The sequence below is a fragment of the Mustela putorius genome, unplaced genomic scaffold (assembly GCF_011764305.1).
Source record: "Mustela putorius furo isolate JIRA1106 unplaced genomic scaffold, ASM1176430v1.1 tig00003858_pilon_pilon_pilon, whole genome shotgun sequence".
NCBI lineage: Eukaryota > Metazoa > Chordata > Mammalia > Carnivora > Mustelidae > Mustela > Mustela putorius.
In genome coordinates, this window is record NW_025422010.1 from 56,294,898 (window position 1) to 56,321,210 (window position 26,313).

The 26,313-nt window shown below is 34.6% G+C and overlaps 1 protein-coding gene across 1 annotated transcript in view; it reads right to left on the bottom strand.

Annotated features, from left to right (window-relative positions):
* The window catches only part of CDH19 (cadherin 19), a 95,321-nt gene that overhangs the window by 17,221 nt on the left and 51,787 nt on the right, over window positions 1-26,313 (bottom strand). Inside the window, exons 8-9 of the mRNA XM_004745613.3 lie at window positions 25,512-25,633; window positions 15,441-15,562 (exon numbers count right to left, since the gene is read on the bottom strand). Coding sequence (XP_004745670.1) covers window positions 15,441-15,562; window positions 25,512-25,633 — 244 coding nt within the window. The remainder of the gene's footprint in view (window positions 1-15,440; window positions 15,563-25,511; window positions 25,634-26,313) is intronic.

Below are 26,313 nucleotides of genomic sequence, written 5' to 3' on the forward strand. Positions count from 1 at the left end.
TTTAAATACTTCTTTCAGCTAACCCAGTGGTCATGTCTTAGTAATTGTAGAAATCAAAATGGGTAGAATATTATTAAATGGATAATATATTCAGTTTTCACTGGCTTTTACTTCCACATGTGTGTGTATGTGTATGTGTTGGCATGTGCGTGTATAACTCAAAAGTTGGATCTCATGTAATGACCGGTGTCACCACACCCAATCAGGATTCAGAAGACTGTTATCACCACAGGTGTGAACTCCTTCATACTACTCTTTTTTGGTCACTTACATCCCCACTCCTTCCCTTGTTCCTTGGCAACGACTAATTCCTTCTCTCTTACAGTTTTGATTTTTGGAGGATGTACTATAAATGGAATCATAGAACATGTAAGCTTTAGGATGTTGCTGTTTTCACGAAACGTAATGCCTTTGAGATTCATTGCGCTACGTGTGTATAAATAATCTGTTCCTTTTATGGCCAGGCGGTACTCCCATTTACGGATGTATCACACTTTGTCTAATCATTCCTCTGGTGACTGACATGTGGATTATTTTGGTTTTGGCTATTATGAATAAAGTTGCTATGAATATTTTTATGTGAACATAAGTATTTCTCTGACATGTGTGCGGCACTCTGCCCAGTGATGATGATTAGGCTGTACAGTAAGTATATACTGAGCTTTATAACAACCTGTCAAATTATGATCCATTTTTTATTTCCACTTCGTCTTCTCCCAGCACTTGAGGATGTCTGAGGGTGGGGTTATTCTAACCGTTCTGGTAGGTGTGTAGTAATAGCTCATTGTAATTTTAAACTGCATTGTCCAAATACCTAATCATGTGCAACATCCTTTTGTGTGCTTTCTTGCTTTCTGTATAACCTCTCAGTGAAATGTCCTGTCATGTCTTTTGCCACTTTGTAATTGGATTATTTATTTTTTTTAACTGCTGAGTTTTAAGAGTTCCTTGTATATTCCAGGTGCAAATCCTTTGAGTAATCTTTGGTTTTCAAATATTTTCTTCCAACCTGTAGGTCATTTCTTTAATCCTTTTAACAGGGATTTACACATTTTTAAGTTTTTATAAAGTCAAATTAATACTTTCTTTTTGTTATGAATTGGGCCTTTCGTGATATATCTAAGAACTCTGTTTAGTCACAGAGAATATGTTTTTCTCCTGCGTTTACTTCTAAAAGTTTTACAGTTTCAAGTGTATGTATAAATCTGTGATACATTTTGAAATAACTTTTGTATAAGATAAGAGGTTTAGGTGGAGTTTCCCATTTCTTCCCTATGTATATCCAATTGCTCCAGCAAAATTTGCTGAAAAGACTAGAGAATTTATAGGTATCTTTGCATTTGTTCTGCAGCACTTGTCATGTCATGCAGATTTGCAAATTTATTAGGACATGCAAATATTTTATTATAAAATATGGGTTTTTTTTAACATATATTGATCTAATTGTTATTTCCTTTAATTTGCCTACTCAAAGGTAAAATTTTATCTTTTCTTATATTACAAATACCAGTTTTGAAATTAAATAATCTGGTCAACAAAGAAAGCAGTATTTAATTACTTTAAGAAAAAAAATTGGCAAATGCAATTCATTGTTATTGCTCCAGAAATTTAACAAGCAACAACTTAATCTCTTTCAAACCAATCAAAAATCAATAATCAGACAAAATCAAAACTTCCAAGAACAAAACAAAACCAACCTCAATTAATTTTTATATTGAAGTTGTAACTTTTAATTTTTATTTTATAAGCAATGGATTCCTTTAAGCACAGGATAAAAAATTAATATTTTTAATTAATTAATTAATTAATCTGTTCCCACCCTTATCTGTGTTGAGAGTTTTGTTTCTGTGCAATGTCAAGTGTACATACACACCTTTTTAGTTCATTTAGAATTCCTTTACAAGGGAATGAGCCCTGCGTCAAGAACTTGTAAGACTACTCTTAACTGTTAATTTTAACAGTAACAAAATTAACTTTTAACAAAGACCAATTCTACCCATTGTCTTACTTAATAGAATTTTATCTTTACTAAATCCTTCTAAGATAGGGCAAAAGTGTCTTTCTTTTTCAAATGAGGAGACTGGTATTCAGTGTGGTTAGATCATCATCTTATTTGGGAATTATGGGCGATAGTAAAATCCTCTTGTAACTATACCAGTCAAATTTTCTGTTACTGCTGTTTACTGTTGTTTTTGATGTTTCATGCCTAAATGAGGGGAAACGTATTTGAATTAAAACCCATGGTTTTCTACATACGTGATTTTTAGATAATAATGAAGAATACCAATTAGCCCATACAACACCCCCAAATTAATAGTAGAAAACAAATGTTTGTTGCAGTCCACTCTAAAGGACTCTTTGTGTCTATAAAAACTGGGACAAAATAAACACATAAAAACAAGGAGAACACTTAAAGAATAATAAAGGAAACAAAAATTACTTTCCTATTCTGTCAACTTTTCTCAAATGGTAAAAAGGTAGATTCATCACACTCACAGAAATACATTCAGTTATAATTTGAAAACTTAAGCTTTGTATTGTTTAAGACTAAATTAGAAGTTTAGTAGATAATACCACTCAAAAAGAGAGAGAGAGTATACTGAGTTAATAAATACCTATCTTGTCCTTGACTCTGGTCACTTTGGGGCCAAGAATGATAATTAGCTGGAAAATAATGACATTGTTTAGCTTTCTAATATTCTATTTTTTTAAGGTTTTATTTATTTGTCAGAGAGAGAGCGGGAGCACAAGCAGAGGGAGAAGGAGGTTCCCCCCAGGGGGAGGAGCCTGATGTGGAACCCAATCTCATGACCCTAGGATAATGACCTGAGACAGCCAGGTGTCCTAGCAGGAAACTACTGGGAGGGTTTTTTTTGTTTTTTTTTTTTTAGATTTTATTTATTTATTTGACAGAGAGAGAATGAGAGCAAGCACAACCAGGTATAAAGGCAGGCAGAGAGAGAGGGAGAAGCAGGCTTCCCACTAAGCAGAGAGCCACAGATCATGACCTAAGCCAAAAGTAGACAATTAACTAACTGAGCCACCCTGGCACCCCATAGATTTCTAACAATGTAATGCATTCAAGCAGTGTCCAATATCCCCAATGAAGTTGTCATTAAGAAATCACCATTTTGGAAAAAAAAAAAAAAGAAAGAAAGAAAAGGAAAGAAATTATCATTTTGGGAAGAAACAAGCAAAATTCTATCTAAAATAATAAAAAAAATATTGTATATAATAAGACATTGTTTTAAGACATACAGATCTTTGAATGCATTTGGAAAATTTTAAATGGTTTTAAAATGCTACACTTTTGGACTCTCCATCTATTTATAGATTTATATTATAAAATATAATATTCAGCATAGCTTATGGATAATCTTATAAAATCTCACATACACAGTCACATCATGAGCTTTAAAAAATGAGATTTATATTATAAAATATAATAGCCAGCATAGCTTATGGATAATCTTATAAAATCTCACATACACAGTCACATCATGAGCTTTAAAAAATGAGTTTCATAATTCAAAGTATCTTGCCCTAATTATTTGCAAATACAAATTTTAAAAATCTGATAATCTTGATGCCAAAATTAAGGTAATGAGGGAGAATGCTGCTTTTAGAGAATAACATCAGCTGTTCTGAATCTAATTGTATGACTTCAAATTGTGTGACTTCAAGACTCATTAATTTGGTTGTTCTAATAATCTAGGAGCCAATTTCAAAGACTGGTTTCCTTTTTATTGGGTTTAGGGTGCTTTCTTAGGTAATTGGCATCCCCAAACACCTTTCACTTTGGTTGTTATTCTTAAATTAAGATCTCTACATGCTCACATTTTACTTATACTCATTTTGACATGCTTACTTCATTAGTATTTCTATACTCATAAATAACTTATTAAAGATGTTTTCTATAAATCAATTTATTATAAATGTTTACATATTAGCAGTAAATATTCTATTTTAAAAGACTATGTAATAAAATGTGGTTTCTTGATAAAAATATAAAAATTATGCTGATTTTTACAAAAGCATATTATAGAAAATGATTTGGGTAAGTTCAATAGATCAACATATACTACAGAAAACATTCACATTAAGAAATAATTAAGATGTCTTCTGTAATGGATTCAGAGCGCTTGAATACTTCTTCATTGACAAGCTCTCTCATACTATTTCTTTTTTTTTTAATTTTTAATAAACATATATTTTTATCCCCAGGGGTACAGGTCTGTGAATCGCCAGGTTTACACACTTCACAGCACTCACCAAAGCACATACCCTCCCCAATGTCCATAACCCCACCCCCGTTCTCCCAACCCCTCTCCCTCCAGCAACCCTCAGTTTGTTTTGTGAGATTAAGAGTCACTTATGGTTTGTCTCCCTCCCAATCCCATCTTGTCTCATACTATTTCTGAAAGATCACTTACTACATCAATACCAAGAACCTGCTGTTAAACAAGATGATTTCTCATCAAATAGCAACTACTACTGTATGTTAATACCAGAATGACTTTTTCAGGTTTTTGCAGGAGCTATTTCCCCATTTATCTTTTGTCTTTATTTTTAACTAACACTTACTGATAAAGCCAAAAAGGTATAGAGTATATGAATATAGCTATTTGTAATTGAAAATTTGTTGTTGTTGTTGTTGTTGTTGTTCCAAGTTTTAATTTAAATTCTAGTCAGTTAACATATAGTATAATATTGGTTTCAGGAGTAGAATTTGGTGATTGATTCATGACTTACATTTAACACCCAGTGCTCATCCCAACAAGTGTCTTCCTTACTACCTATCACTCTTTCAGCTCACCCTCTGCCCACCTCCCTCCTTCTACCCTCAGTTTGTTCTCTTAGTTTAGAGTCTTATGGTTTCCTTCCCTCTCTTTTCCCCCTTCCCCTATGTTCATCCGTTTTACTTCTTAAATTCCACACAAGGGAAATCATATGGTGCTTGTCTTTCTCTGACTTGTTTTTCTTAGCATAATACATTCTGGCTCCAACCATATCATTGCAAACATGATATTGCAAGATGTCATTCTTTTTGATGGCTAACATTCCATTGTATATATATACTAGAGCATTCTTTTTTTGAGAGGGAGGGAGAAGGGGCAGAGGGAGAGAGAATCTCAAGCAGGCTCCACATCCTGCACGGAGCCCGATACAGAATTGGATCTGACGACACTGAGATCATGACCTGAACTGAAATCAAGAGTTGGAAGCTTAACTGAAGCACCCAGGCACCCCTACAACATCTTCTTTATCCATTCATCCATTGATGAACATTTGGGTTTTTTCTATAGTTTGGTTATTGTTAATAATGCTGCTGTAAACATCAGGGTGCACGTGCCCCTTTGAATCAGTATTTTTGTAACCTTTGGGTAAGTACCTCGTAGTGTAATTGCTGGGCTGTAGTGTAACTCTATTTTTAACTTCTCTGACAAACCTCCATACTATTTTCCACAGTGGCTGCAGTAGTTTGCACTCTTACCAATACTGTAAGAGGGTTCCCCTTTCTCCACAACCTCACGGACACCTATTTTTTCCTGTGTTGTTAGTTTTAGAAGTTCTGGCAGGTGTGAGGTGGTATCTCATTGTAGTTTCGAGTTGTATGCAACTGAAAAGATTTGCTAAATTTGACACTGCTTACAAGCGTTGCATTTTTTGTACAATTTGTTTTTGCATTTTTTGTCTTCCATGATAGCTTCTAATGTTTAAGATTTTTTTTTTTCCACTTTTTGGTATTACTACCTTTATAGACTGTCCATATTCATTCAATCTTATTTAAGGTTAGAGAGTTCTGTACCACTCCTAGGATTTTATGTCTCTATTAGAAATTTAAAGTATTTGGTTTAAAAAAGCATTTGCCATAACTTTGGATAGCTAACACAAATGTATGTGTGCTGATGCACACATGTACACACATATGACAAAACTAGCCCAACTAGTGAATGATGAGTGGGGTTATCATTTGCAACTTGAGGGAAAATTGTTTCCTCTGAATCCTTATATTTCTAATTAATGAAAACCTTCTGAAAAATGATCATATCCGTATTTCTCTAAGGTACATTAATTACAAATAACTGAAGAAATAACAGATTTTGTTGGAGTTTCCCTTAGAGTGGTCTCCACATTATTGAAAATAAAAGAGAACAGGAGAGCTATAAGATGAGACCAAGAGAAAGCAGGATTTTTCTTGGTTTTCTGGGACTGGCATCCCAATTTTGTTTACTAATCATTCCATCTGTATTTTCTGCAATATCCCACTAAAATATCACAAAACGTTAAGAAAGTGAATGCTTCTAAATCTGAGGCAGAGAATATAAAAGACGAGTTTATGTATTAGTCTGGGTCCAACTAAGGGAAAGGAAGCACACAGTAATTTAAAAGGAGGAATATTAATATCAAGAATTATTAAGTTATACTAGGAGAGTAACTATAAAGATGCAATAAGAATTCCAAAGAGCACTTGGAAGTTCAGTGAAATTATCCAAAGACACAAATGTGGAAGATAGGGCCTCTCCACAAGACAAGTGTTAGACCTCCATGGAGAACATGTGGTTGCAGCATCTTGTTTTCAGAACAAAGGAGCTCACTGGGTTGCCTGAGTCAGAGCTAGCCCACATTCTCCAGACAAGCAGAACAATCCTCCAGGGTACAAGTGTGTGGGTGGACAGAAATGCAGATGGAGTTGGGAGGCCACTGCAGGTACAAGGCCTGAAGCTCACAGCATCCATACTGGGAGGGCGGCAAGACCTCAAAGGCCTTGGATGGAGTTGCATGGTTGCTGAGGGAATGTACCTTTGGGACCTTTGGGGCTATACTTGTGGCTGGATAAAGCACCACGTATATCTTCACACTGACCAACTCTGCAGGTTGAGAAAGGCAAAAATAAACATTCTACACACAGGACAAGGAAGAGAAGACCTTTTCCTTCTCCAACGTTCGTTTCATGCCCTCCTTTGACAAGGCTCAACATTGCATTCCCAATAAGAGAAATGCTCTAAAGGGACCAATCCATTATCACGGTATCATGGAACAGGTATTTTTTAAGGCAGTACTGAGGCATGAATGTGAAGACAGAAAGCAGTAAATTAGTAAGAGGCAGAGCCTCGAACATATCGCTGTACCAGAAACGATGAAAGCAATCAAAGACTAATAGGTCATGTCTAAAGTACACAGAACCCGATACAAATGTCTGAAGACCTATTCTTTACCGCTCTTTGTCCATTTATAATTCTTGTTGAGATGCAGATTGCTTACATTTTTTTCCTTTTGTTTCTACTTGTGTATGGGTATGCACATATGGGTAAGCACATGTAAGCATGCTTTAAACTATACGGTGCCGTGTTTTTTGAGTATCAGAGAGGCCTGCTGTTTTATAAAGAGTGTTGTGGGGAAGGAGAGAAGGTAGGAGAAGAAAGAGGGAGCTCATTTTGGGATGCTTAATAGAAACAAATTCACACCAAATTCCATCTTCCTTGGTACAAAGACTCCCTCAGGTTTTGCTTTTATGAAATTTTATATTCCCTACCCCAACATTTTCTAAATTATATTTCTTTTTTTTTATAATATTTTATTCATTTATTTGACAGATCGCAAGTAGGCAGAGAGGCAGGCAGAGAGAGACGAGGAAGCAGGCTCTCCGTGGAGCAGAGAGCCCGATGCGGGGCTCGATCCCAGGACCCTGGGATCATGACCTGAGCCGAAGGCAGAGGCTTAACCCACTGAGCCACCCAGGCACCCCTCTAAATTATATTTCATTTTAGCAATTTATTTGGGGGGTAAGCCTCAGGCCCGGAGGGGCATCACTGAAGGTTCCTCCTTTCTCCACACTGCCTTCCTTTCTGACTCTTCAGTCTAGAGGAGATTCTTTCCTCTTTGCTTACACACCCATTTGCTCTCTGGAGCAGCATATGCTGTTTCTGCATCCTTCCTTGGCTCAATCAAGAATTCATATCATGTGACATATATATTTCCCAGTTTGTGTTTCGATGGTGTAGCTGCTTTCTTATTTTGTTAATAGACTATTTATTCCTTATTTTTAAATAGAGTAAAATGAATTCCCTCTGAATGTCTAAACAGAATGTTCTTAATATTTTGCTTATAGGCACCGTTATATTAAAAATAATTATGTTGTCTGCATAAAAACCATTTCAGTTACACAAGATATGCTTTATTATCTTTCAAAGCAGATATTTTTTGACAGCTTATTCCACCTAAGTTGTAATGTTCACACATTACTATCTAAGTTTTAGGAATGAGTAAGAGATTAAGAGTACTTTTGAACGTTTTTATTTATATTAGGGGCTTGGTTTCGACTGTACTTGAAGGAAGCCTATCCAGTAAATTTCAAACCAGAAATCAGAGACCAACTCAATCTGATTTCACATGTAACATCTGAGGAATCATGGTACAAACAATGAAAATCCAGGAGCCATGATCGCCCTAACACCCACCCACTAAATAAGTCATCACCAACTGTGTGTCAGGAAGGAAATATCTATGGTAATGTTGGATATCTTGGCAGCACTCAACCTGTACATTGATTTCAATTCATAAACCACAACATATGTAGCAATGTGAGTGGGGATTTTTGGACTCCCCTTGGATTGGAGTGAAGGACCATTATAGGGAGGCAGGCTGCGTATCATTTTTTTCAGATACTTACAGACCTTGGACAAACTTCTAAATGTGATAGTGACATCTCTGAGTCCTCTGACTTATCTGATGATTTGTGGCATTCCTCCTTAAAGGACCCTGATTATGAAATAGCACTAACCCATGTGATTTATTCTGAGTTTGAGCTATGCATCTCCCAGAAAGGAGGTGAGATTCAGTTGTATCGATTTCATTTTTGTTTTTGCCCTCATGATCACAGGTATAATTAATTTATTGGTACAAAAATTAGAAAGAGTGGCACATGGGTGGCTCAGTTGTTAAACATCTGTCTTTGGCTTAGGTCATGGTTCCAGGGTCCTGGGACTGACCCCCTGCATTGGACTCCTTGCTCAAGGGGAAGCCTGCTTCTCCCTCTCCCACTCCCCCTGCTTATGTTCCCTCTCTTCCAGTGTTTTCTATCAAATGAATAAATAAAATATTTTTAAAAAATAGAAAGAAAACTTTTTTTTTTCTATTTGCTTTTGTATTGCGCAAATAATCTAAGGACAGCTGGTCTTTATAATTATCAGGGCATAGTTAAAATAAGCATCATTCTTGGAGAAAGAAACTATAATCCTTGCTCACTCATAAGCTATATGATGTTGAAAAAGTTACCTAAACTTTTTGAGGCATAATATACACATCAGTAAAATTATAAAAATATAGCATGTCATAGATTTCCCACAGAGCTTTGTTTGTAAACTCTAAGTCACACAAGAACTTAAAGTCACTATATCCAACAGACACCGCTCTTCTTCAGCAAAGTTCAACTCTCAATATGCCTTTAAAGTCTGTTGCATCAAAATTAGCATGTGAGTTTCTTTTTGAGCAGTTCTACTCATTTTTAAAGACTGTTATTTCATTTTTTTTATTTTTAGAAGTATTGCTGATAATAAGGAAATATTAACTTACTATTAGTAAGTAAAGTAGTCTTTCCATCAGTAACTGGAAAGGTACATTCATTAAATCTAGGCTACATTCTGGGAACCTAGTGACATGAACCTTTTTATGCCTTCAGCATTGTACTATTTCATCATCTTACAAATCATTTCATCATTACTCATACATTTCTCTTAATGTGCTTTTAAAAGACTTATATGAAACTTGTAAGATGAATGGCCTAGAAGGATGATAAAATAACGAAGTAAATCTTCCCCACTGCATCATTCTCCTCTTCCTCTTTTTAAATGAGTTGCTTAAAGTATTACATCATTGTTCAAAAAGATCAAAAAACTGATACACTATCTTTTTAGTTTGATTTTATTTTTCTTTAAAAACAGTTGAAAATTCAAGATTTGTCATTTTACATTCATAATGCTAGAGGGAAAGAAATTGACAGAGGAAGTAATTTCACAGTAGTGTGTGAATAGAAGATGAAAACCAAAAGCAGAAACCAGCACTACAGACGCAAGATGATGGTGGAACTGATCATGTAAAAAAAGGTTTGAGACAGAGTCCTCAGATGAAGATAAAACAGATGAAGATTCTCAAAATCAAGAATCAGCAAATGAACAATATGATTTTAAGGATAAAGGAAAAATATAGTAATCATCCTTTTAGTCACTCAACAGGAAGGCCTTCATCACACGATATTTTGTGATAAGAATCTGGGCTGTTCTGTTTGGCTAAAAATAAATGTGACAGTATTTTTTCATCTTTTATAAATGTTTTGCACCAAAATCTACTTGATTTATCTTGCAAATGGAAAACTGCTGAAGGCAGAATGTATCTAAATGTCACTGGAAGGAAGGGAATGCAATAGGATTTTTCTTTTTAACTAGATTATTATATTTGCGGTTTATAAATTTAAAGATTAAATGCTTTGCAATCACAGAGCAAAGAAGATAGCCATTCTTTCTTCAACAAAAATATGAGCCGTAAGGGTATTTTAAACTTCTCAGAGTATTACATACTGAGAAGTACGTATTTGACATTTTTACATTCCGTTAACATTTGACCAAGAGGACCATAGCATTCCCCTTGGCCTGACTCAATTTGAGACAGGATTCTTCCTGACTACAATCTCCTGACCTCCACTTTTTCTGACCAATTACAAGAGAATTTCTCATAGCAAATTCTTCCTCTGACCCTTTGTAATGTAGGTAAATCTCCCAAACTCTTTTAATTCGGTGATGCAGGATGGTCTTTCTCAAAAGCCTGAAAACCATCCTTTCCAAATGTAGACATCAACAGAGATAAGACCCCATCTCTCGTCTCTATGGGAGGGTAGGAGCCTAACTTCTCTTGGAGCCAGTCACACAGCTGTCCTAATCACACTGGCCAACCTCCCCCTCCCCACACGCATTCTCTAGCACTTTTTCACTAGCTCAGCCCAGCGTTTAAAAACTCTCCTGAATTTTGCTTCAACAGTTAAGTTCATTTGTCTCCCCTATTGCAATGGTCTTGACCTTTATTGCAATAATCTGAATTACATCTTCCTTGCCATTGCTAACAAGTGCCCAGTGCAATTTCTCTGCCACATTTTAGTCAAGTTGTTTTGCACTGTCATTTTATTTATATAGCTGTGAGTGACTTACAAAATTACATATTTTTAAAGAGTAAATTTGACCATATGGTAAACTGTGAGGATGGTCCCCCCACCCCCGGAATAGTGGGACTTAAGTCTGTTGACACTTCCTCCTCAAAAACTGTGGCACTCATGCATGTCCACATCAAAACTCTTGTTTCTCTCCTACATTACTGGTCCCACCTACTCAGTCTACTTTGCAAGATTCTCTATCTCTACTGAATCCTTAAATATTGCCAATCCCAAAGGTTCTGCTCAAGTTCGTTCATAGTCTCGCTTTTTATTTTCTTCCTGGGTGTTATTACATATACTACAAATAGTACCTACAAATATTCTAGTGAGTCTAAAATCTCTATTGTTAAATTCAATAGTACCTTTTCTTTTCTGCTTTTACCTGACCTGCAAGCAGCAAGTAAAACAGGTACTAACCACTCCTCCTTGGAATACTTTTTTAGTTTCTAAGGAGTTACTTTCCTTGCAAATTTTATTTTCTAGTGTGCCGACCCCCAAACACTGATACTAAATCCCTGGGTCTCAGTCTTTAGACTGATTCTTGTCTCCGTCCATACTCTCTCTTTAAAGGATCTCATCACACTGCAAAGTTTAAAACATCACCTACAGGGCTAGTAATTTCAAATGTGTACTCCAGAGAATTACAGAAGAAACGCTCTTTATTTCAGGAACTACTGTCTTCAGGCTCTGCTCATTTACCCAACTAGTTATTATTGGGAACCACACTGCAAGTTGACAAGAATATAAAAATAAATCCATTCATTGTTCACAAGGATCTTGGAATCTAGAAAACACATGAAACTAGAAATGACTCATTTTGCAAACACATAAGATATATTCAAACTATGGATAGAGAGGCAACAAAATATAATGGTAGAATGCATGTATTCTGATGCCAGCACTCGGGATAAAATATCTCTCTCTTTACATAGGAAGGAGCAACTTCCCTGGGCCTCAGTTTCTTCACCTGGAAAATGAGACACATTATATATTTCCCTCACATTTTTTTTGAGAATTTTTGAGAATTGGTCTAATGTTTATAATGATGCTAGAATCATGCCTGGGATGTTGCAAATATATATTTGTTTAAAATAGTTTGATTATGTGGCATGTGAGTTCAGTTTTGCAGTATCGTTAAAATTCCAATAGGAACTGACAAGGGCATTTCAGGAAGAAGGGTCAATATGAACAAACTCTAGAGAATGTAATTTGTATTTTGAAAGACAAGTAATTCAGAGTGTGAACAGGAAATGTGTGTATATATATATACATATACAATTGCGATCAAATCAAAGAGAGTGATAAATACCAGGCCAGTGAGTTTTGTACTTTTATGTGCTGGTATTGGAAAATCTATTGAAGTTTTGAGTACTGAAGTCAGAAAACTGTGCTGTAGGAAGTTTTGTCTGCTCTGCCCTTTGCTGTGAATTCATCTCTGCCTAATGCCTGAAGCCTCCTGTGATCACGGTGTCACTGTCAGTGAGCAGAAGTAGAAAAAAAAAATCTCATTCTCAAAAAAGGGAGTATTCCACAATATTACAAATGCACTGACCTCTGAGTTCTGACCTGTGAGCCAGATTCTGTGAAAAGAATGAATGATCCACTGAGACAGTAAGGATATGAGTGGACTCTAATGTAATCACCAGTTAAAGGAGCTCGTTCCTATTAGAAATGTCGATTTCCATCTTTTCACATGATGCACAAGTTGAAAAAGATTATTATAAACATGATTAGTTAGAGTTGTTATTAATAGCTGGAGGACTTAGAATAAAAACTCCAATATGATCAATAGTGGTGGGTAGCCTCATCCTGAGAAGTGTTTACAAAATAGGGCGAGGGCACTGGTAGTGAGTCTCTTCTATAAACTGTGTTGCTTCCCAAATCTTCTGTCTATCTCAGCCCAGATAAGACCATCAAACTTGCAACTTTATTGGGTAAGCGGATTTACCACCTGGGACATTTAGAAAAATAAGTGTATAGTAAATTAAGCCCATTTTTTTTAAGTTTGGGAATAGGTTGTCTAATTAGGGGAGTACTGTGAATACATGCATGTTTATGTAAAGCATATAAAATATTTAAATTTGACATATATAATTTTAATAACTATAAAATGTAATTGTACTTACAGTAACTATAAAATACAAGCCATCTTAAATATGTAAATGTAGTATGTAGAGATTTAGAAAATTGTGAGATAAATTATTTCCAAAATTGTTTTAATATTAAGCTTATTATGTGTCCAGATAGACAGATGTGTTTGAAAAGTTTGAGAACATCAGATATGTTAAGCAGAGCCTTCGATAGCTCAGTTGGTAGAGTGGAGGACTGTAAAACATCAGATATGTTAAATTCCTAACTATATCAGCTATTTATAATTCCAAGTTCAAAGAAATGTTGAAAGTCAGTTTCTACAGGAGTCATTGGTAGCAGGTCATCTGCATTCTGTTTTAGGGATTCCTTTACACCATATAGTCTGTCCATAGGTTTCTATATTAGTTCGATTTTGGATCTGGGGGAAGTGTTGCATGGTGAGAGTCTCTGAAAGTTTTATATTGACATTTTACTTTATCAAAAACCCTGGGTCCTACCAATTCAAATTAAGTAGCTTAAGTTTAAATTTATTTGTATATTTATTATAATTTTATTATTATTTTAAACTTAGGACATGCTGATAGGCAGTATTTCAGTATTATTTCTAGAATACTATGTATTCTAAAATACATATGGCCAAATCAATGTCACAAGACATTTTAAGAGCTACTAATCATCCCCGTTATGTTACAATTAAATAATCCATGGTGATTCATGTATGCGTCATTCTTAAAATATGTCTATTTCCTAAGTCAATCGAGGAAGACAATTATCATATGATCTCTCTGATATGAGGAATTTGAGAGGCCGGGTCGAGGGTTGTGGGGGGTGGGGAAGGAAAAAATGAAACACGATGGGATCAGGAGGGAGACAAACCATAAGAGACTCTTAATCTCACAAAACTGAGGGTTGCTGATGGTGGGGGTTAGGGAGAGGGTGGCTGGGTGATGGACACTGCGGACAGTAGGTGCTATGGCGAGTGCTGTGAAATGTGTAAGACAATTCACAAACCTGTACGGTGATTCACAGACCTGGACTGCTGAAGCAAATAATATATTATATGTTAATAACATTTTTAAAAATTTTAAAAAAGCAAATTAAAAAATGCCTATTTTATTAAGTATTTGAAAATGAAGCAAAATGTTGGCTACTACTATTTACCGGCAGAAAATTAAAAGTTCCATTTTTGTGAAATCCGCATTGTTTTCACCTAGCTTCATTGAAAAATTCAAATCTATTGAGAATAATTTATTTCATAGTAAATATATACTTCTATATATACATATATACACACATACACACCTACATACTCACATTCAGGATTCTGAAACCTGTCTATAGATCTTTAAAAATGTTTTATGACGTTGAATAGGTTTCTATGATTTCAAATGATGCCTAAGAAAAATTTTCGTTTACTGGAACTGAAAACAAAGAGCCATCTACTTTAAGCTTTACATTTTGCAGATGAAAAAAGTGAGTTGCACAGGAGAAAACGTGTGAAATAAATAGTGAAGTGAAAATACATGAAGAAAGAACGAGAAGGAAAGAGAACAGAAGGGAGGAAGGAAGAGAGTATGGACGGAATGGATGAAGGAAGAAAGGAAACGATCAAGTGAAGTAATGCTGGTGTGTTTCCCAATAGTCTGCTCTCTGTTCTTCACATCTCTAGGAACTCATGTGACATCAGGTTTCTTTTGTGTTGAGGTGTCTGGTACAGTAGTTATTAGCTACACAAAGAATTCCAGCTCCTTCTCTTCATGTTTCTGTTTATGCATCATGTTTCTTTAGGCCGGGATGAATAAAAATATAAAAAGTAATTGAAAGGTGATTACCTATTCTATAGAATTACCCAAAAAAGGACTTTTCTTTATTGTATTGACAAAGAATAAACAATTCACTGTGAATCCCCAGTGTTAGCAGATTTTTCAAACATCTGAGGCATTGGAAAGTAGAAAGCTTGAAGCTTACATTTTATTTTTTTAAAAAGACATGTAAACTATAAAGAGCTCACAACATAAAAGCAGTCATTGATATAGGTAAAAGAAGATTATTTTTATCATTTCAAAATGGGAGGGATGGTAGCAAAAGTTATTAAATATAATATATGGCAATGTTTAGACATTAGCAATTTATCGTAGGTCCTTACCTGACCAGAGCCTGCATTTTCACAAACATATGTGTCATAGTATTCAGAGAACTCAGGAGCATGATCATTAATATTAAGAACTTGCACATACACAGGAACTGCAGAGGTCTGTTGCACATTGTCTGCAAATTGAATAAGCAGAATGAAAATAAAGGATGTTAATGCTATCTTTAATGCTATCATGAGGATTGCAGTAGACCCTGGGTGGCATATTTCTAATTTCCTTGAATAAAGGCTACCTGAGCACAGAACCTCTATATCAATCATATATTTATCAAGAATACAGCCTAGGAAAAAATGTTCTCGACACATTCAAATCAGCCAATACCTACCAAGTGCCTTTTCCTTGCCAGAGACTATAGATAGAGCTGATGAGAAAAAGTAATGAAAAAGATGGTCAGGTTTAGGGATACCCTCCTAAAATCCAGCAACTGTTGAATATACGTATATTAATGAATTTAATTCATTTAATAATGAATTACCACCCTCCCTAACTTTACTGATAAAAACACTGTGAATTTAGTTCCACAAATTACAGGCAAATGGCTGGTCTAAGGTCATAGCTGAAGTAGAAAGGGCAGTTTAAGAAGCCAGCAACAAGTGCTCTTAACAATGGCACTGTTTGGTACAATTTTTAAAATCAAAAACAGAGAATAAGGATCTAGATAAATTTTAAAATAGAATAAACAAATCCAGGTAAAGCTTTATGTATACATTCAGTTGGGAGGATTTTCTTGTGAGCCAAGAAATACAGAAACTATTAAGGAATGGGAAGAAATGGTTAAATACATTTTAAAATGCTGTCCTCGGCCCACCCCCAACCCCTCCCCCCCCAAAATAAAAAAAGCCACAAAAACAAGAAGATACCAGCGAACTGGAAAAATGTTTGCATCAGAAGATGCAAATTTTAATAGCTCTAATTTACAAATTCTGACAGTTGATATGAAAAAAAGCAATGTGGGGAAATAATCACAAACTAGAAATTCATGGATGAGAAAATTCAAATGATCCACGCCAGTTTTTCAACTTCGTCGCTACTGATATTTTGGACTAGATAATTCTTTGTTTCAGGGGGCTCTCCTCTGCACTGTACAGTGCTTAGCAGAATCCCTTCCAGGAACTTGATGGTTGTGACCATCACAATGGGCTTCACACATGGTCAAAGGTATCAGGAGGCAAAACCGTCCCCATCTGCTCTTTAATAATATTCACACACACTCCGGCTCACAGAAGGGCACGTAGTGATGACTTAGTCTGTGGGTTCCGTGTTAAATACAGTGGAGCACAGTGATTGTGGAGCACTGAGAAATAGTAGGGATGTAAATCTTTTCTGGAACTTAATCTGGCAGTCGATGGTAAGAGATAAGCTACACTTCTCTTTGACCCCAGAATTCCTTTGGGAAATCTATGCCACAGTCCAAGGCACTAGTATATTCAAAGAGTATGTGATCCAACTTATTTATTCCAGAAATTTTTTTCATCTCAAATAACTGAAAATAACCCAAATGCATATCAAAAGGGAAATGAGAAATAAATTACAATCTCACTATGAAACTGTGTGCGCTTATTAAAAATGAATGAGCTAATGTAATAAACATATGAATACAGTGAGCTTTAAAAATAATTTTAATCTTGATCCTCAATTTGACAAAAATGCTTAACCACTGTCTCAGCTGCCTCTCTGCAAATTGGAAAAGATACGAGTAAATAACCTTATAAGATCTGTTATAAAGATTAAATTAATTAAAACATATAAAGCATTTATAAGATTACTAAGGATATACATAAGCAATAAATGTTAAATATTATTATTTTATATATCTACTAATCAGCAGTGATAATACATGGCATTTTTCGAAATTTTAAAGAAAGCAAGTTTCTGCTATTGTGTATTTGCATATCATTATTTTAAATGATTTTTTATTTCAAAAAATGCTGTGGGAAGGTACATACAATTAAAGAGTGAGAAGAAGGTTTCTTTGTTGTTTTAATGTCTTTATTTATAATATCTTCTTATGTTATTGCAAAAGCATTATATTTGCAATTGTAATTTGTATGGCAAATACATTAAAAAAAAAAGGCTTAATTCTCCCTTTTGAAAGCAAGGAAAAGATTTTCCCTCTTTCCTCTTCTTAAAGCATTTACTTAGAAAACTTGTAATTTAAGTTTTATTTCTCTCTCTCTCTTTTTAATGTAAGTAAACCCTTTAAAAGCTGAATAAATGTCTTGCCAACTTCACAACACAGGCTTGTCTTTCTCAAGTATGGAAGCCAACTCTATGAAATATAATTATCAAGGAAAATGACACTCTTTTCTCCTAATTTCTGTTGGAGCCTCATTTCAGCAAAGCCTTTGACTGACACTCAAAACCACCTCTTGTCATAAAGGTCTGAGAAATTTAGTTTTCCTTTGGATAAAGCCGGTTAGTAAAAACAGATGGTCATGTCATCTACCTAGTAAACATAGAGTGAACTATGTGCGACACACGGTGTGAAGTCTTCCTACTTGAAGGCTAGTACTGGGTTATGTTGAGAACATGACGCTTGATTCTACAATAGGGTGAAATTTCTTTCTTACTTCGAAATCGCGGCAGTTGCTGTAATGCACCATCAAATTCTGTTTGAATGCTTTTCAATTATAAAACTGTTTTCTCTCTATTCCACTATTATGGAGTTGTTTTCTGGGATGGCATGATCTTGTCTGTAAATATTTTTCCAAAAAATAACAGTTGCAATGATGACAGAAATTATAATTTCCAATTAATTAAAAATTATAATTTGCAAGGTTTATTACATACCAAAAAATCTAGGTCTTAGGTTTTATCATCTTAAGACTTATAGTAAGAATTATCATCTTGAGACTCTTCTCTATTGTGTTACGCTCAGGATAAAAATAGATAAATAAAACATTAAGATACAGCAATTTCCAAGAGATTACAAGATAGAATTATTCAAAAATTAAGGCTCATATATTTTATGGCTTAAGCATATACCCACAGATAAACTTTTTGCTTAAGTAAGTAAAGGAGAAAAATTATTTCACACACAAGTAAATAAAAAAAAAGAATTGAAACTTCTATGGTCAAAAAATTATTTTTTTTAAAGATTTGTTTGTTTAGTTTAGGGAGAGAGAAAGAGAGAGCGTGAGCCAGGAGAGGGGCAGAAGAAGAGACACTCAAAGCAGACTTGCTGCTGAGCATGAAGCCCACCTCGGGGCTTGATCCCACAACCCTGGGATCATAACCTGACCCAAAATCTAGAGTCAGATGCTTAACCAACTGAGCCACCCAGGCATTTCTCAAACAATTATTTTTGATATTGATACCACATTAATAAGAAATTGGCACATACAAATATTTTCTCCAAAACTGTTCTAAAATGAGTTCAATGATGTAGAACAAGAAAAAAATTTCATAGAGAGGAAAAGTACATGAAAATTGGTTACTTGGTATTTCAAAAGTTTCCTCAAACAAATTTTTCTTAACATGAAACAAAAAATTCAAAGTCTTCAAAGATGAGTTAAATATACACTAATTTTGTAGCTTTCTGAAAATGTTTATCTAATTATATTTTACTTTGGAATTTCATCCCCAATGCTGTAACTTTTCAGATTTCTAATAAAAATAACAGTGGGAATATCATTTTTTATCTAAAAGTATTATTTTTTATTCTAAGGGAAACTGATTTAAATTGCCAGAAGCAGAACAGCATGAACTGTATAATTCTTGTACTTGATAACATTTCTAATCACTTATTTCTGAAACAGTGATTAACTTCTAAGTATTAAATTCTGTGTAAAATAAATGTATTCAGTTTATATTCCATGTGCCTTTCATAGCATTTATAAGTGTGTTTTCCTTGACTGCATTTTTAATCTTCTTTTATTTATAAATTATTATTATTATTATTATTATTATTATTTTAAAGACTTACTTATTTGAGAGAGAATGAGAGAGTGCACATGTGAGCACGGGCCAGCGGTGGGTGGCAGAGGGAGTGAGAGAGACAGATCTCCAGCAGAATCCCTGCTGAATGAGGAACTCCATGCGGGGCTGGATTCCCGGACCTACAGATCATGACCTGAGCCAAACACCTGGAGCCAGATACTCAACTGACTATACCACCCAGGCGACCCTAACTTATTGTTTCTAAATGTTTACATGTGTTTTATATTGCTATCTTCCAATATAAAACAATTATTATAATAAAAATATGTTCTGACTTTAATGTTTCAAGAGAAAATTTATTTTTAAAAAACATCTTTTTTAAAGATTTTTATTTATTAGAGAGAGAGAGAGAGAGAGCGAGCATGCATGTGCACAACCACGGGCGTGCACATATGTGTGGGGGGAGATGCAGAGGGACAGAATTTTGAGCAAACTCCCCACTGAGTGTGAGTGCCAGTCAGGGCTCAATTCCATGACCTATGAGATCATGACCTGAGCTGAAATCACAGGTAAGATGCTTAACCGACTGAGCCACCCAGGTGCACCCCCCAAAACCATGGTTTTAACATAGTTTTGCACAATAAGACACTGTACTTCAAAATCTATTAAAAAAAGTAATCGTCTCCCAAACTCCTCTTCAATGACTATAACATCACCTGCCACACGTGCTTTCATCAACAAGTGAATATGGATGAAGCAACAGCAGCGAACGCCATGAGCTCACCCCAGAGCACAGTCAGAACATGTATCAGAGAGGAATTGAGCTAACATACTTAGAGAGATTATCAACTGTTTGGCCCTGAGGAGGTCATACAACATGAACTGATTTAAATCTTAAGAGTCACTAAATAAAATAACTTTGTAATTAAACCTTAGTTTTTAAGACTAAAAATAGAAGAGAGTTTGACTTCTTCTTTGCTAATGTGAATACATTTTATTTCTTTTTGTTGTCTGATTGCTGTTGCTAGGACTTCTAGTATTATGTTGAACAACAGTGGTGAGAGTGGACATCCTTGTCATGTTCCTGATCTCAAAAGAAAGGCTGTCAGTTTTTCCCCACTGAGGATGATATTCACCGTGGATTTTTTCATAGACAGATTTTATGAAGTTGAAGAATGTTCCCTCTATCCCTATACTTTGAATCATTTTAATCAGGAACAGATGCTGTACTTGTCAAATGCTTTTTCTGAGGATGACATGATACTTTATATGGAAAACCCAAAATACTCCACCCTCAAACTACTAGAACTCATATAGCAAGTCAGTAATGTAGCAGGATACAAAATCAATATATAGAAATCAGTTACTTTCTTACATACTAACAATGAAAATATAGAAAGAAAATTAGAGAACTGATTCCATTCACTACAGCACAAGAAAGATAAGATGCCTGGGAATAAACCCAACCAAAAAGGTAAAGGATCTGTACTAGAGGAACTACAGAACACTCATGAAAGAAATTGAAGAAGATACAAAAAGATGGAAGACCATTCCATGCTCATGGATTGGAAGAATAAACATTTTTAAAATGTCTATACTGCCTAGAGCCATCTATATTTTCAATGCCATCCCGATTAAAAGTTCACCAGCATTTTTCAAAGAGCTGGAACAAACAATCCTAAAATTTGTATGGAACCAGAAGAGACCAGGAATTGCTAAGGAAATGTTGAAAAAGAGAAACAAAACTGGGGGCATCACATTGCCTGATTTCAAGCTTTACTACAAAGCTGTGATCACCAAGATAGTATGGTACTGACACAACAACAGACACATAGACCAGTGGAGCAGAGTAGAGAGCCCAGATGTGGACCCTCAACTGTATGGTAAAATAATCTTCAACAAAGCAGAAAAAAATATACAGTGGAAAAAAGACAGTCTCTTCAATAAATGGTGCTGGAAAAACTGGACAGCTATGTGTAGAAGAATGAAACTCTACCATTGTCTTACACCGTACACAAAGATAAACTCAAAATGGAGAAAAGACCTCAACATGAGGCAGGAATCTATCAGAATCCTAGAGGAGAACATAGGCACTAACCTCTTTGATATCAGCCACAGCAACTTTTTTCAAGATATGTCTCCAAAGGCAAAGGAAACAAAAGCGAAAATGAACTTTTGGGACTTCGTCAAGATCAAAAGCTTCTGCACAGCAAAGGAAACAGTCAACAAAACAAAGAGGCAACCCACGGAATGGGAGAAGATATTTGCAAATGACAGTACAGACAAAGGGCTGATATCCAAGATCTATAAAGAACTCCTCAAACACAACACACACAAAACAGATAATCACGTCAAAAAAATGGGCAGAAGACATGAATAGACACTTCTCCAAAAGAGACATACAAATGGCTAACAGATACATGAAAAAATGTTCATCATCATCAACCATCAGGTAGATTCAAGTCAAAACCACATTGAGATACCATCTTACACCAGTTAGAATGGCCAAAATTAACAAGACAGTAAACAACAAGTGTTGGAGAGGATGTGGACAAAGGGGAAGCCTCTTACACTGCTGGTGGGAATGCAAGTTGGTGCAGCCACTTTGGAAAACAGTGTGGAGATTCCTTAAGAAATTAAAAATAGAGCTACCCTATGACCCTACATTTGCACTACTGGGTATTTACCCCAAAGATACAGATGTAGTGAAAAGAAGGGCCATCTGTACCCCATTGTTCATAGCAGCAATGGCCACATTTGCCAAACTATGGAAAGAGCCAAGATGCCCTTCAGCAGAGGAGTGGATAAAGAAGATATGGTCCATTATGCCTCCATCACGAAGGATGAATACCCAACTTTTGTATCAACGTGGATGGGACTGGAAGAGATTATGCTGAGTGAAATAAGTCAAGCAGAGAGAGTCAATTATCATATGGTTTCACTTCCTTGTGGAGCATAAGGAATAATGCAGAAGACATTTGGTGATGGAGAAGAGAAGTGAGTTGGGGGAAACTGGAGGGGGAGACAAACCATGAGAGACTGTGGACTCTGAGAAACAAACTGAGGGTTTTGGAGGGGAGGGTAGTGGGGGTTTGGCAAGCCTGTGGTGGATATTATGGAGGGCACGTATTGCATGGAGCACTGGGTGTGGTACATAAACAATGAATATTGGAACACTGAAAAAAATAAAACGGAATAAAAATTTTAAAAAAGAGTAAAAATAGAAAGCAAGTGTAATTTCTCACATACTCAGTAAGAAACACTGTGGCATAGTATGGCATAGGAATAAGACGGGCTTTAGAATCAGATATAACTGTGATCAATCTCTAGCTTCATTATTTAGGAGCTGAGCAAATAAACTGTGTAAGTTTCAGATTCATCTTCTCTGAAACAGGAATAATGTTTGCTTCAGATTTTTATTAAGACCTATAAAAATGCTACTAGAATATTACACAAAGTATATATGCAGATGCATACCTTTATAACCACATATATATTTATTTGAAATACAAGTATCTATTTAATAAGTTATAATTCCTCAAAACTCACCAATACTCACAACACCATGTAAAATATGTATTTTATAAACAAATACCTAAACATACAAGAATTGACAAAGGTAGAATTTTTTTCCTTGTGAATCACAAAAGGTACCCAGTTTTTATTGTCATGGTTGTATTTTTATTTTCCTTAATATAGAAATCATTATAATATCTATGGTATTTTGTGCAAGCTTAAGTAATAAGTAATATTGTAATAAGTAATATTGTAAACTACGAATTGAAACAGTTCTATTTCCTGAATACTATATGCTTGCACACCCACTCACATATATAAATACGTTACAGAGAACACTTGGAGCCACTGTTTTCCTTAGTAAGGTAAAACTGGTGAGGAGCAACAGTTTAGTAAGAACTCAAGTCTCACTGAATCTTTGGGTTTCACCTCTGAACACAGCATGTAGTGAGATAATTAAATTGATTAGAAAATACATTTTGTAGTATATACATATGTACATACATATGTCAAATCAATAATTTTGGGGGATAGCAGCTATCTTGCAACCCAGAGATTTGTGTGACTGTTTTTATTTCACTTTGTGATGTTACATTTACCTCCACTATATTAAAAAGAGGGCGGGGCAACACAAAAATACTTCAAACAATGCCTCTCCAGAGATCTCCATGACATCTTTTCGATAAAAAGTAATCATGTAATTAATGGGATTTGGGTATAACTGGCTTATCTTACAAACTTTTTATATCAATCAATCATCCATCCTTTTTTGTATTCATTCATAAAATATTAGGATTTTTTGGTCTCAGAATACACATAATACATTTTAAAGATTTTGCTTCCTAATAATGCATATTGTAGCCTTTCTAATTTAACAAAAAGTGAATGATATATTCTTACAAAAAAAAACCTTGTACATAAAGTAAACTTACATATGTATATAAAATGAATATAAAATGTTTATATGCATTTATTAAACATACTTTTGTAATAGCTGAAAAACCATTTTATAGAGAAACACATTTTCAAAGATGTCCACCCTTCCCTTGAACTGATTCGAATTCCTTTCTCTCAACAGTTTTGTAAATAGTGATATTAAAATAATTTGTTCTCAGAAAACCCAATGAATAAAAGCTTCTTGCTTTTAGAATAAGCATCTTTGTGTTTTCTGACACCAAGAGCCTTGGCATTTCTTCTGTTGCGGCAGACGTTTATTCCCTGTAACAGTGCTCCTCAGTCTTTGTTGTTAAGTTAAATGGAAAATTCAAACCCAGACTTAGGCCTCCTGCCGTGTTTCCATAGAGTTATTCAAGGCATGACAAAAAAAAATATGCAAGAGATGCTTTCCAGTCTACCATATCCCCAGCTACCACTCAATACTAAGAAATAAGATATATGTATAAAGGTTTTTTTAAAAAGCCAGAAAAGTAAACAAGATTATTAAAATTTACACAAAATCAGTTATAAAGGACACATTCTGGAACATTTCATATTCACAAATTTAATTATCTACTGAACTATAATAACTATCAGTTAAATAAAGGGGATGATCCTGGTAAGCTTTTACACTGTGTTATACCTATTCTTTTGAGATCAAATTAATTAACATGGCTGACTTAATACCAAATTGATTGATAATTTTGGAGACACTATCCAAGTAGTAAATTAGGATGATTTTATCTACTTTTTACAACCGAAAATGGAATCACCTCCCTATCTGAAACAAAAACCAAAATCAAAAAATAAAAACGAAAATAAAAACACACAACAACTGGTCCCCACTGATTACTGAAGAAGTGATCATTAGCACAGCTTCCACTAGTAGCTTAATTTGAAAATGTCTGACTGTGATTTACCAATGAATATTTGTTGTTTGAATCCTTCATATTCTTTCCCATAATTTCATTGAAATGTGATTATTTTTAAGTGCCTAAAGTTTTAAAAGGCTGTGCTGGAGTGTTATCCTGTCCCTAATGTCCAAGAGTATAGTTAACATGTTGTTCCAGAAATAGAACAAGGCACAGGCATTCTGTGTTTTATTTCTAGAATAGTCCTTTCGTGAACTAATACAGTCAGTCTAAACTGATTATAGTTAAATGGTATGATATTACTAGTCAACTTTAAATTACTTTAAATTTAAAATATTAATTCTCACCATTAGGTTTACTATTCCTTGGATGGCAGTAAAAGAATGCATAACATTAATTAAATATTTCTCTAAATTAAAAATATTTTCTCTAAGGGATAGATTCCTATGAAATAAGTATTATAATTTCTTTCTACTTATATGTATTTTTTAAGGGTCAATTTTTTGGGGGAGGTAATGTATATAAGACTTTCTTTTTTCATTAAAATCATAACTTAAATGAGAACCCATTAATATCTGTTAAATATATCTCGGTTAAATATATCTTGCAAAATTTATGCTTAATTTGTCATAATAAAAAGTCTTAAAATATTTAGTGGTAAGTATATAAATAAGCTATAATAGGAATGAACTGACATTGGTTTATAAAATAATAAAATAAAATACACATGTATGAATTGACATATATATCATTTAACTCCAATTCCAACAAATTTAAGCTAGCTTCTTCCCCTACATTTGGAGATTACTGAATGGTTTAAAGATATGCTGAACCAATGTGTGGTCCTAAATGAGTACTTACATTTTTCTGTGGCTGTAATACTTAGGTTGTACCAAGCACTAATCTCTCGATCAAGAGGGTTAGTTGTGACGATTGTGCCATTGTCATCAATACTGAACACTTTGCTTCTGGTCATAGAATACCTGCACACAGACACACACACACACAGAGGAAAAAAAAAGTTTCACTTAATTTTATTATTTTATCTGTATAATTGTGATATGTAAAACATTTTAGAGGCAATTAGACAAATTAAAATGCATGCTCCATATAGCAAGTGTAATGCTGAACATTTTTTTAGAAAGGTACATGCGTATATTTAAGATTCAACTCAGTGAGGATGAAAAAGAAAAAAAAAACTACACAAAAATGGTCTCAGATTTAAACTGATGCATGCCAAATCTAAAACACATGTAATTCATTCTCAATCCCAAAACAAAATTTGAGTGAGTGAATGATTTAGCTAAAAAGAAATGGTACGATGTTCTTTGCAAAATTAAGAGAAGTACAAATAACTAGTGGTAAAAATTACTGCCTGTTAACTTTTTTTTTCCCTTTGAAGCAACACAAAGCATATCCTCACCCTAAACTGCTGAGTCTCTTTCCTAGACCATATCAATGCTGCTAAATCTGGCGTTATACTATAATTACCTGATTGCTGATATATGAGAAATGTGTGATTTTGTTTGTTTAAAGAAAACGCTTTGATAATATTTGATAAAAATGAGATGTGTGTGTGTGTGTGTGTACATCCCCTGAAAGTAATGATATTAGATGGAATATGCTGTTAGAGCATTCATGGAAAGAAGCCAGATAATAGAAT